The 13,785-nt window shown below is 44.7% G+C and overlaps 1 protein-coding gene across 1 annotated transcript in view; it reads left to right on the top strand.

The window, feature by feature from the left end:
* The first annotated feature begins 2,005 nt into the window (after nucleotides 1-2,005).
* TAPT1 (transmembrane anterior posterior transformation 1) overlaps nucleotides 2,006-13,785 on the top strand; it is a 59,129-nt gene continuing 47,349 nt past the window's right edge. Inside the window, exon 1 of the mRNA XM_045075880.1 lies at nucleotides 2,006-2,977. Coding sequence (XP_044931815.1) covers nucleotides 2,149-2,977 — 829 coding nt within the window. The 5' untranslated portion in view covers nucleotides 2,006-2,148. The remainder of the gene's footprint in view (nucleotides 2,978-13,785) is intronic.

The following is a 13,785-nucleotide window of genomic DNA, read 5'->3' as shown; positions in this document are numbered from 1 at the left end:
TTTTCCCTTGTACCTTGATTCAGAATGTAATTGGATGTCTCTTTAAGGGTGAGTTGTCAGGTTTTAAAAATATTCCAATTGCTTTCTAAAGGTGGTATTATAAATCTAGGCCTTTTTACAACTGATGTAAAAAAAACACGATAGCTCAACTCCTATTTACTTTCCCTGGAGAACTGGTTCTTCTGTGCTGTGTAACCGTCTCTTATGTGAGATTATTTTAAGTTAGTACTTTGAAGATTTAGAATACCCATATGAAAACACCCTTTCCTGAATACTGAATTAAGTTGCAGAATGTTGAATTAACCCAAAGAAAATAAATTTTTGTAGTACAGTGAGAGACTTATCTAATCATCAAAACCGATACAAGGGAAGAATAGTGTTAAGTGAAAAAAATTTTAATATTGTTTTCAAAATGCTTTGTACAATGTTGACTTCATAATGGGTTTGAAATTATGCTGAATCACAACGTATTAGATCAAACAATACAGCTCCAGCAGAAAGATCCAACTGATCAGAGCCTCAAGTCCCTCAGTCTTCCCATCTTCATTTTGCTCCTCAGTGTGTGACACCTTCACACCTAGACCGTACACAGAGGCTCCCTTCCTCTTTGCTGACTACTTAAAAAAGACAGGCAGCCTTTGGACGGTTTTTTCTTTGGCCTGATATAGAAAATCCATCCCTACAACTGGCTGCCTTAGGAAACAGAATTTCAGATTCCTTCCTTTCCAGCTCCTATTGAGTTAAATGCAGGGGCAATAAGTCAATCAATACAGGGAGGCAGTAAATGACAACTGACCATAAACAAGCAATAAAAGTCTCTTTTCTTCTTGAAATCAGTAAGCAATGGAATGGAGATGGTATTATACTATAAAAAATCAGAGAATAACAGAATTTGAGCTATAAGGAATCTTAAAGGCCATAAAATTTTCAGTACCTTTCGATTTTCAAAATGATTCTGAAGATTTGTCCAGAGCATTTGTTTTTGATAGATTAAGGCTCAGTTTTTACTATAACACAACAGCATTACAGGGACCACGGTCACAGGAAATGTTTGGAATTGTGTTCCTGTGAACTGCTTTTATGAAGGGAAGTAAAGATGTTCCAAAGATTGATTCCTCCTTTTCCAGGGCGGGTGAGGGGTCAGATCCCACCTCTGGGGCCTTTTATTCCATCTTGGTCCCTTATCTGGGCTCTTACCCTGCTGTCAGACTGACAGGTGGCTGCTTTCCGCATGCTGCCCACAACGGCCCTACTGTTAAATTTGCTGATTCTTCTAAATGAAACAAGATGGGATTGGGAGGGAGACAAACCATAAGTGACTCTTAATCTCACAAAACAAACTGAGGGTTGCTGGGGGGAGGGGGTTTGGGAGAAGGGGGTGGGATTATGGACATTGGGGAGGGTATGTGCTTTGGTGAGTGCTGTGAAGTGTGTAAACCTGGTGATTCACAGACCTGTACCCCTGGGAATAAAAATATATGTTTATAAAAAATAAAAAATTAAAAAAAAATTTGCTGATTCTTCAAATTTAGGTACTCAACTAGTGACAGTAGAACCCTCAAAGTTCTCTGATGAATCAACAAGGGCTCGATTTTGCTGTATTCATACCTGTTTATACCTGGCTGTCAAGTTTAGGTCTAGGGGAAATTCGGAGGGTTTAATGTTAGAGGAAGAATTACAACTCCCCTTTTGCTAATCAAGAGGGTAACAGGTACAGGTTGGTTCTGAAGTTGGCAAATCGGCCTGCCACAGTCACCCTAAATAAAGCATGCAGCAACCACGTGGGAAGCAGGTGGCAAAGGCCCTTGGCCCCTTCACTCAGCATCTTCACTTGCACCATTCCTGTCGCGGGTGGTCTTGACACCGCGCTTCGTGCGCAGTTAACTCCCCAGAGAGCCGCAAAGGACCGCCCAGTAAAGCGGCCGCCCAGGTGATGGAGCAGGGACACCGGGGCGGCCAAGGGCCGTACCCCAACCCTAATTCCGAAAAACAGCCCACTACGTCCGGGGGTGCCTGAAGCGCACGAGGCACTTCCCCTCCGCGCCCCCACCTGTAGGGCGGCATCCCCAAAGCTCCTTCTTGCCCGAGTGTTTTGGAAACTGTCAACGGAAACTCAGAGGCCAGGGAATGTGACGGGCGATCATAAATATGCAGAAGAGATGGAGCCCAAATAGCGGACGCATGGAACCAGGGCTCGCGGGGGTCGGGGATCTGGAGCCGGGCTCTCGCTGCCGCGCGGGCGGTGCCAAGACCAGGCAGGCGGCGCCGGCGCACTTCGGGCACCGAGCCTGCAAAAGAGGCCCCGGGCGTGCGGCCGGACACCTCGCAGACGGCGGGCAGCGGGTAGAGCGACCGCCGCCCCGGGGCTCCTCTGCCGACCCTCTGTCCGCCTCCGCGCCCAGCCCGCTACCTCCCGGCCCCCGACCCCAGCCCCGGAGGCGGCCGCTGTTCCCGGACGCGCGGCCTGGCTGCATGGAGCCTGGCGCGGTGTCCCGGACAGCAGAGCCCGCCGCGGCGCGGGAAGTTACCGCGCGCCACGCTGAGGGCAGGAAGAAGATGGCGGCGGCCGTGGCGGCGGCGGCGGCCTCCCACGCGCCGCTGACGCCAATGGTGCGCGCCGGCCGGCGAGCCGCGGATGGCGGCGGCGGCGGTAGCGGCAGCGGCCCGGGCTCCGGCGAGGGGCGGGGCGAGGCTGGGAGGGGGCCGGCCGGAGGCGGAGGCCGGGTCGGAGGCTGGAGGGAGGCGGCGGGGACAGTTTGTTGTGCTCGGAACATGGCGGGCGTCGGCGATACGGCCGCCCCGGGAGAAGGCAGCGGTGGCGGCGGCGCGGACGGCCCGGAGCGGGACGGCCGCGGTGAGGCGGAGCAGCCGGGAGGCGGCGGCGGCGGCCACGGGCCCCCGCCGGCGCCTCAGCACACGGAGACGCTGGGCTTTTATGAGAGCGACCGGCGGCGGGAGCGGCGCCGCAGCCGCGCAGGTGAGGCGAGCGGGCGGGCGGCGCTAGGCCGCGCAGAGGGCGCCGAGGGCGGTGGGGAGCGTCGTGCGATCCCGTGCCCCTGCCCCGCGGCCGCAGCTGCCTCCGGGGCTAACCCGGGCTGTGGGGGCGCGAGCCGCGGCGGCTCCTGGAGCTCCGTGGCTCGGCAGCCGCTGACAGCTCGTCGGGCGGGGTCGGCGCGCGGCACCCGGGTCCCCGCGGCACACGCCGGGCCAGGTGTGTCCGAGGGCCCGCGCGGCGGTCCGGGAAGTTCGTCCCGGGTCCGCTGACCGCTCTTGAAAGGTCCTTCAGAAAGACCCCCGCGCTCTGCTCACGCCCGGTGTCGTTGGCGAGCACCTCCTACGTCGCAGGGAGCCCCAGACTGAGAAGCTCAAGGCTGATTTCTTAATTACTTTTGTGCCAAGGTGACTTTTTCATTGTGTGTTTTAAGCGAACTTGAGCCATAGAAACCTGTTAACTTGCCCTCCAAATATGTGTTCCTCAGCCGCAGCTATCAATGTGCTAATGACCGTGAAGTTCAGTACTTTGCCCAGAACAGAAACACGTAGAAACATCACTTCAAAACATTACCTGTGAACTTTTCCTAAACGGAAACGTAAGCCTCTTAAAAAAGAAAATTAATTAATTAATTAATTAATAACGGTTGTCTAGGAAAAGATGCCTTTGTGAATCCTACTCTCAACGACCAATTTTTAAGCCTGTTGGTAGAATATTATTTTTTTTACATGTGGGATCCTCTTTTTAAAATTTAAGTTGCATTTGTATTCGTCCTGTAGTTGTATATTAGGCTTAAAAAGATTTTGAGATACATGTTTCATTGAGTATACATTTTTATGTAATTTACATTTTTATGTAATTTTGTTTTAAACGGCAGCTGAGCTATAACTCCATTAAATTTCTTCCCCCAAAATTGCTTCTGGTGGGCAGTAGGGGCTCCATTAGCTGTTATTTCCTTCAGTTCCTGCAAATGAATGTTAACTCCTAAGGCTTACGGTATCATTGATTGTACTTGAATATTGAAAATGTAGGAGTACCTAAACACCAGAAGGTTGATCATGTGAGATCCTGTGACTTGCTAATTCTCAGAAATAGACACAGGTTAGATTTTGAAGAGGTCTGTATCTTTGAAAAATTAAGTACGGACTGTGTCTTGTTCAGTCTGTTTCAGTTAACCACTTAAAAATGCTCAACTCTCTTTGGTTTACTTGTCAGTTAAATACTTGCTTTCAAGAGTATTTACTTTCTTAACTGGCAGGATCTAAGTAAGACAGTATTAAATCTCTCAGCCGACTGTTTACTGTCTTAGACTTCAACCTTAAAGACACTCTGATGCAAATGGAAACAAGGGTGGCCCGGTTTCATTACAATGGCTTTAAAATATTTCTGAGTTTCAGGAAAGCTGATATTATAAAAGCCTTTTTGGTTGTTGTTTGCATACACAGAAAATGAAGTAGTCAGGAGCCTTTTGATGAGCACAAATGTTAGGATTTTGGAATAACCCCAGCACCCCTTGCGCGGCCCTTCCCGAGATGGGTCTGAGTATCTGGTACCATGGACCTCCTCAGACTTCACACCATGCATGCATTCTTCATCAACATGAGTTTGTGAGCGTGGTTTACATAAGCTGTTGGAAGTTGGACTTTTATTCTAGTTGCAGAAAGTTTGTATCCGGGAGACACTTCTAGCTTTAGTTGTTGGGGTGGCTCTCATTGTTTCCCTGATTCCATCAGTCTTGTGTGAGGAGAGATGACCGTGGCAGCTCTTGGGTATCAAGACTTAGGTAAGAATCCCAGGAATATTTCAGCTGGGGTTACCAGCCAGTGTTGTACCATGTGGGCCCCAGGTGTGTCTGCTCTGCTAGTCACATAGCTCTTGCCCCTGCTGGTATCCACCCTCTAACTCTGATGCCACATTGGTTGGAGATTAGAACTCTTTCAGCCATTCTTAAACACACAAACTGCTAAGCGGCTGTGCTTCACCTTGCTGTTCTAGCATTTCCCCTTTATACTGCTCTGTAACCTTTTCCTCCTCCCTAGAGCAGGGTTTAGAAAACTGTTCCCTAGGGGCTGGCCTGGGCAGGAGGGCCTTTGAGTGGCACCACCTAGTGTCATGTGGGAAGCATTTCTCCCTGAATCAAATGTCTTCCAAGGCTCTGTGCTTATACTTAAGGTATTAATTGTCCATTAAAAAAATTCTTTGTGTGTGTAGTTGACACACAGTGTTGCATTAGTTTCAGGTGTACAGCAGAGTGATTCAACATCTCTAGGTTATGCTGTGCTCACCAAAGTGTGGCTACCATCATCACCATACATACCTGTACATTTTTTTTAATTCTCGTGCTGCCTCTGATACTTTAGTCCTCCTCTCCAGTTTAGGGCAACCTTTGTTTTTCCCTTTGAAAGTCATAATCTTAGCATCTTGGTGACTTAACCATCAGTTAGTTCAAAAGTCCTGTTATCCTTTCTCCTGAGGAATTTAGGGTCTTATAGATGTTTGTTGGCCTGTCCCGACAACCTAGGATTCCATGAATGAATATACAAACCAGGTGCTTCTCCACACCTTCCCCATCTAAGTAAAATAATTCAAAACATAGTATTTGAGGTTAATATTTTTGTTTTATACTTATTTTTGCCCCTTTATATGTTTAGAAGATACATATAAATATTCATTTGTGTATGAGCCATTACGTATACCATGTACATGTATCTACATCAAGTGTAAGCTTTCGTTTTGTTTCTCATTTCAAACTCTTTAAATCACTTGCTTCTCTAAACTCTGACTTTGACTTACATGTAGCCTGGCGGTGGGTTGAAACTGTGGTACTAGTACTTACACCTTAACATAGTGCGAACTGGATACACCACTCATCATACCTCTTTTCTTCCTCAGAGCGTTCGTTGTATATTCCACTGTTGCCTTATGTGGTCAGTGTTCTTGGACTTTGGGTAGAGTGCAGAACTACAGATCCATCTCTTCTATCTTTTTTTGTTACTACTTTTAAATATACTACCATAAAATCTTAAAAAAAAAAAAAAAAATAGGGTGCCTGAGTGGCTCAGTTGGTTAAGCAACTGCTTTTGGCTCAGGTCATGATCCCGGAGTCCCAGGATCAAGTCCCGCATCGGGCTCCCAGCTCCACGGGGAGTCTGCTTCTCCCTCTGACCTTTTCCCCTCTCATGCACTCTCTCTCACTCTTTCTTTCTCTCTCTCAAATAAGTAAATAAAATCTTTAAAAAAAAATACTACCAACTTCTATTGTCTTTTTTAACGTAAGCTCAGATCACAAGTATGTATTACCATAGTTTTGTACTCGTTCCCCACTTTACTTATCTGTAAAAGTTCTAAGGGGGAGAGTTCCTCTATAACTGTGTTCCCATTTAGGAATCTACATCTAGCAGGTCAACTTTGAACTAAGAATTAGGCAATCTGTTCTTGGCTTGGTTTGGTTGTTAAATTGCTCTTAGACTCTGTGCTTGCTTAGACCACTTGCCTAATTCCTTTGGCTCTGTTGTGACTCCACTACTAAATGGTTCAGTATCTGAGTACCTAAGTTGACTCTAGTACCCGTGAAGACTTAACAGTAGAAGAATTGGTGTAAAATAAGCATCGTACCTACCAGTGAGGATAAAACAATACCTATATGTAGGTGTTGGAATATGCATAGGGATAGGTGTTGCTTGTGAAACAAAAGAGCTTAAAGTGAGGTTGTGGGTAAACAGTATTGTGTCTGATTTCACCAGTGCTGTGGGGCCTGTGCTTTTCCTTTTGTTTAAATGGTGACTCTCCACTTCTAGAGCTTACACCTGTTATCCATCTCTTTTGCTGCTTTTTTCTTTCTTTACCCATTTTAGACGCCTTGCTTTACCTCTGTGAGGAAATGAGCAGAGGCAGGAGGAAAGCCTAAACCCCCAAAAGCCAACTGAGCTCCTTTTTATAGTTCCCACAAAAGACTTTGAGCGGGACAAAGGTTTTAACTGTTCATATTGTCTACACCCTATTTTTTGTGTAATTGAAATTTTAAGTTCTTAGTACAATTAATTTATTTTTATTAGAATACTTTTTCATTTAAGTGGTCCTTATCCTCCATAGAATATGTTACCTGGTTAGCCCTGTGGCCCCAAACTTATCCTATGGATGATTAAAGGCTGCTATTCTGAAATTATACTTTAGTCAATTAATTTCTCACTTACAGTGGGAAGTAACAACTGTAAAACTGACTGGGAAGTTACATGGAGTAACCACAACCCTGAGATAGGTAAGGTAAAACCACTTATTCTTTGACACACTATTACTCTACTCTTAAAACTCTCACTTGCAGGTGTAAATTAAACAAGCGGTGAATTATTCATTTTGGTCTTTGACCAGGCAGTATTCTGGCTTTTTAAAATGTTGAACTTCATCCTAGTTTACCCTCCAAAATTCATCCCTTGCTGCTCTTTTGCTGCCCAGTTTGAAGAATGCTTGGGTGAAACAGGTCTTTGGAAAGGCTATAGCAGTGACTGTCAGATTATTGACATTCTGATCCCATTTTTAATCCTTAACCCTGTAACCCTGCAACCTTGGAAAGAGTCGCTACTCCTTGTGTCCCTGTTTTCCATCTATAAATGTTTAAATCCGTGAATATTATACCTACCTACATGAGACTATTTAGAAGCATTTTGAGGGTGTTAAAACCTTGAGTGGTACCTTTACCATTATTTGACTTAGGAGGATAGAATCACTATTGTATTGATTTCTAATTTGCCTTGTACAGAGATGTACCTCTGTGTTTGTGTAACAAACTTACATATTTTTACATAATGTTAATAAAGTTTATTACCATTTTACATTATTTAAGACTGGAGATTTACATGTTTTATAATATTTTCCTAACAGTTAACCAGTATTACTTTCCAATTTTTTAATGATCAGTGCTATCTTAAGAAATATATTTAGACATATTGCTTAACATTTAAACATATTTATGGTTACTCATTACTTTTAATTAATGCTTTTATATCCTGGCTTCTTATTTCTAAACCAAGCTATCCCAGAAGATAATTAAACATAATCCCCTTTTAGGGTTGAGAAGGAAGCAATTTATACTGTACTTTTCTCAATTTAAGATACTGAACACAGAGCATTTCTGCAGTAAAAGATGAATATTGATTAAAAATACTCTGGAGGAGGGACGCCTGGGTGGCTCAGTGGGTTAAAGCCTCTGCCTTCGGCTCTGGTCGTGATCTCAGGGTCCTGGGATCAAGCCCCACATCGGGCTCTCTGCTCCAAGGGGAGCCTGCTTTCTCCTTTCTGTCTGCCGGCCCTCTTCCTGCTTGTGATCTCTGTCTGTCAAATAAATAAATAAAATCTTAAAAAAAAAAAAACTCTAGAGGAACTGATTTGGATGTATGATTGGTATTATTTTCCTTATGTGAAATATTCACAAGTAGCAAAACTTAGTTCTTCTAATGTAGAAGCACTTGTTTGTGTTATAAGTATTTTTAAAAAACATGCTGACATTTCTTCTTGGTAAGAACTAGATAAATGAGCTAAAATTGGTTGACATCTGAAAAGTTAAGTCAGTGTTTAGAAAATAAACATTTGGATTATTTTATTTGGAAAATAGTTTGCTTTTAAAATATAAGGACAGATGTTTGGCATAACAAACATAGAGCCACTTTTACAAAGAAGGAATAAAATGCCACCACAGTATGGAAGAAGTTGAAGTGGACTTAGCAGAATGCTTGAGGGGTGGCATCCACAGGTAAAAGAACAATATATCCTTCTTAGGTAATTAGCCAGGCAGCTATACCCAAATATCACAGGACAAGTAAGTTCAGACAAACCTGTAGAATGTTAGAGAACAATGTCTAAAACAACAAGAACAAAAACCGTGAACCACAGCTATACTTTGGAACAGAAGATTAAGTAGCATCCTACAAAGTGTATCTATGGCTAGGGAAGGTGGGAGCAGCCGACAGAGCAGCAAGGCTAACTTACTAGCTCAGGTTTCAGGGCAATATAAGCCCCTTCACCTTTAGTCTGAGTCAAAGGGTTCTTTCTGGTCTGCCGAAGTCAGATTAGGGCTAGGTTATCTCCTCTTGTGTGATTGTTGGGTAGATGCATACTAATTATGGTGTAGGGGAGAAAGAACTCTGGACTTGGAGGTCAGAGATCCAGATTCTGTTCCCAATTTGCATCTTGACCTTTCAGTGACTTTGGACAAGTGTCTTAACCTCCACGATCCTCAGTTTCTTCATTTGTAAAACATGAACGCCATTATCTGCTTTCTTTAGCTCTCAGAATTGTTGTGAGAATTTTATGAGCTACTATGTGCAAGACCTTTTTAAGTTGCCTCTTGGAATAAAGTGGAAGTATCCTAATCCTTTAAGCAGGGCCAGTTTTACAGGAGTGGGGAGAAGGTAAGATAAAGTTTTCAAAATACTTTGTCCCCTGAAGCTTGGTTCTTTTGTAAATATTGCTTTAATGTATCTTTAAAAAAACCCCATTCCCTAGCCCATCAGTGTGGTATTAATTGTATGCAGGCACTTCTTTCAGATTCAGGCCTCACTGAGGGCTGGACATTGTGAAGATCAGGATTTGTGGTGCCTGCTTTCAAACAGCTCACGAGCTGGTACGGGAGCCAACCAGTTAACAATGTTAACTTCATAGAAGTAAACCCAGGGTGCTATCTGTGAAACACAGAGAAAGAGGAGGATGGGGGGTGGTGATCCTAGTTTTCTAGAAAGTACATAGTGACCTGTTTACAAAAGCAGCTGAGACAATGATAGGCAAAATAATCTAGTGCCACGTATACCCCAGTGTTGATAGCAGCAGTGTCCACAGTAGCCAAAGTATGGAAGGAGCCCAGATGTCCATTGACAGGTGAATAGATAAAGAGATGTGTGTGTGTGTGAGAATGTGAGAGAGAGAGAGATGGAATATTGCTCAGCCACCAAAAAGGGCAAAATCTTGCCATTTGCCATGATGTAGATGAAACTAAGAGGGTATTATGCTAATTGAAATAAATCAGAGATAGACAAATACCATATGATTTCACTCATATGTGGAACTTAAGAAACAAACAGGTGAACACAGGGGAAGGGAAGGAAAAATAAAACAAGATAAAAACAAGAGAGAGAGGCAAACCATAAGAGACTCTTAACTCTAGGAAACAAACAGGGTTGCTGGAGGGGAGGTGGGTGGGAGGATGGGTAACTGGGTGATGGGCAGTAAGGAGGACAAGTGATGTAATGAGCCCTGGGTGTCATATGCAACTGATGCATCACTGAGTTCTGGCCCTGAGACTAATAATACAATGTATGTTAACTAACTTGAATTTAATTGAAAAAATAATCCAGTGCCAGATCCAGTGCCTTGAGGATAGACTGCTTGATTTTGAATCATGGCTCTACTGCTTTCTTCCTGTGTGACCTTGGCAACCTCCTTAGCCTCTCTGTCCCTTGGTTTTTTCATCTGCAAAGTAGACCTAACAGTAGAATATGCCTCATAGTTAGGAGAGCTGTGCACAAAAAACATGTCTTTATCATTTTGATTTTTTAAGTGCATACTTCTAAATTTTCCATTGCAGAATTTAAATGGGCGTTTATAACTAAAATTCTTGCATTTCTAGAAGTGGAATCCTCACATACCACGTTCTATATTTGTATTATAGTTAAGAACCTTTTGTAGGTTTGTATTATATGACTTGTTTACAGAAAATTAGTTATTAGGTTAGTTTGTTGATTATACTTATTTGCAACATTACTGTTTATTTTTGAAAACAGAATTGCAGAAGCAACATCAGTAAACCCTAGGGAACCCCCAAAGTAGAATTAGTACCTCAGAGCCTCTGAAATTACTAGTAAGGAGTTAAGACCTTGTGTCCTGCTTTGCAGTTGTCTTGTGCTTTCATACAAATCCTCTCCCTTGGCCATCCTTCGTGGACCCTGGGCAGCTTTTTAAAACTGCTCCAAGCCCTCGTTTTCTCTCCCGTGAAACTGAGATCTATGACTTGAGCAGGATCACAGGACTCATGTGTGATAGAGAGGATGCCAGAACCCCATTCTTCTGATTACTAATCCCTGCTTTTCCGATAGATCATAACAAAACTCTTATTATGGTAAAACTCAGTCAACTGCATCATCAGGGAAGATGCCAATGTGAAGGATAATTTTCTAAATAAACAGGGTATAGCTGTCTCAATCTTTTGATTTAATTTGCTGCTTTAAGTTTAAAATTCTATAAAAACCTGTTTCTGTATTTCCTTAACACAGCTGACATACTAGCAGGCTGCCCAGCGTCCGTCCTCCCTGCCCTTCCTGTGGATCACACCGGCATCCTTGTACCGTACCCCAGGGCACTCACTGGCTGTGCCTGTCAGCCTGGCACGCCCCCACCCCGTGCTTTTAGTGTGGACGTTCGGATACCTGTTGCGTGACCCTTTACCGTCACTTAGACATGCACACAGCCCAGAGGCTCCTTTTCTTCGGGAGGGGCTGCGTCCGCTGAGGCGCCATAGTTTGTCACTCGTTTGCTACTCACTCCCAGTCTCGGTCGCAGGCTGTTTTCTCAAGAATCTGATGTTCTCTCTGCTTTTGCCACTTCTGATTTCTGATCCTGTTTTTGTTCTCTCTGCCGCTCTCCTCTCTGTGACTTTTTCCTCCTTCTCTGATGCATATAGTCTTTTAGCAAGCGTTTGTTGAACACATATGACGTGCTGTACCCTGAGGATGCAAAGTAAAGGACAAAACCAGGCCCAAAAAAGTGTGGTGGGTAGAAGTGCCAGAACAGGCAGACACTATGCCAACCGAGTTGGGGAGAGGCTGCCTTCTGTCCGGAAGACCTTGGGATGGCTTCACAGAGCAGGCGTCTGTGTGTGGTCTCCTAAGGGAAACTGGAAGGAAATTCTTGGGCCATTGAACCATGTCAACCAACTGTCCTGTTTGCAAGAAATATAAAGTAGTGTAACTAGAGAATTGTGACCTAAAGATTCAACAGAGGCAGGTGTGAGGCATGACTGAAAACATAGCCAGGGGCCAAGTTGTAAGGGATCTGGTGTCACCACCAGGAAGGTGTAGGGCCTGGCCTGCAGGTGGCAGAGAGCATTGAAGGGGGCCCGCAGCTGTTCTGTGAGCATGTTGGTTCTGGCTGCCTGGCAGGGTTAGGACTGAAGGGAGGAAAGACTGGAAAAAAGGGCATGAGTCAGGAAGCTTAGGTGGGAACTAGAGGGGGATGAGGAGGACCAAACTAGGGTGACATATAGAGAGGGGGTAAGTGAATAAATGTCGCAGATGACAAGGCAGTGGGGCTTCGTGAGAGGAGAGTAGCCCCAAGCTTCTAAAATAGAGCTCTGTCACTGGTGGTGCACAAGCTAAATTCAGGGCTGCAGGGGGTAGATTGTGGGTGAAGATCCTGAGCTCCATTTGCCAATTCAAGGTAGGGGTAGGGGGCCAGGTGGAGTTGCCCAGGAGGCAGCTGGAAATACGGGTCCAGGTTCCCGGGATCAGATATGGTAACTTCAGGGTTCAGATGATGGCTTTAACCTTAGACTGTTCAAGAAGAATAGGAAAAAGAAGAGGACACACCAGTAGATAACAGCTTTCAAGGATGGCCAGGGTTTCACTGTAACTGGTGCTTTGTTAGGACACAGTGACTGGAACACCAAACCAGCAAACACTTACAGGTCGAGTGGAGGTGGAGGAGCTGCCAAAGACACCCAGGTCTGACAAGTCGGGCAGTTAGAGAGAGGAGCGCCTGTGCTGGAGGGTGGAACAGGAATCATGGTGAAGTGACCTTTGGGGCTCGCTGGTGTCGGTGAGAAGTAGTGTAAGTCAGTCAGTGAAAAGTAGTGTGAGCATGTAAGTAAGAAGTCTCTCCTGCCCTCAGAGGCACCTGCTACTTCTTAATTTTTACATGAAAGGATTGATATTTATTATATATATATATATATATACACACACACACACACACACACACACACACACACACACTAATCAGAACTTCTTTGCTTTCCGGGGTACCTAAGTGGCTCAGTCAGTTAAGCTTCTGCCTTTGACTCTGGTCATGATCCCAGGGTCCTGGGATGGAGCCCCCCCATACTGGCCTCCCTGCTCAGCGGGGAGTCTGCTTCTCCCTTTGCCTCTGTGCTCACGCACTCATCCTCTGGCTTGTGTAAATAAACAAAATCTTACACACACACACACCCTTTGCTTTCTAATTAGAAGACTAAACTGAGTAAGAGTGTGTGTGTGTGTGTGTGTGTGTGTGTGTGTATATACACACATTTTTTTTAAAAATTTTATTTGCGAAAGAGAGAACACAAGCAGGGACATGGGCAGAGGGGGAGGAAGAGGGACAAGTGGACTCCGTGCTGAGCAGGGAGCTCTGTGTGGAACTCCATCCCAGGACCCCGAGATCATGACCTGACCCTAGGTCAGACACAACCAACTGAGCCACCCAGGTGCCCCAAGAGTATGATTTTTGTCTTTCATTGGTTTGGCTCTTCTTGTTTGCAGCTCAGAAGGCTTTCTTTTTCTTCCCTTCATACAGCAGATCATGTTCTGGATCTAGTCAACTATAATATATTAGAAATTTCCCAATCAAAAATTGTACTCTGTATGGATTTGGTGATACTGAGGCCTTCTAATCGGAATATCTGTTAATATGTAAACAATACAGTTTACCTCTGGTGTCCATGGCTTCAACTATAAATGCACCGAGAAGGTGCCTCGTTAGCGCAGTAGGTAGCACGTCAGTCTCATATAAATGCACCGAGAGCATGATGCTTTCAGTGCATTTGATAATTCGGC

This window comes from Mustela putorius, unplaced genomic scaffold (genome assembly GCF_011764305.1).
Source record: "Mustela putorius furo isolate JIRA1106 unplaced genomic scaffold, ASM1176430v1.1 tig00000083_pilon_pilon_pilon, whole genome shotgun sequence".
NCBI classification, from domain to species: Eukaryota; Metazoa; Chordata; class Mammalia; order Carnivora; family Mustelidae; genus Mustela; species Mustela putorius.
This window is presented reverse-complemented; position numbering and strand designations above follow the sequence as displayed.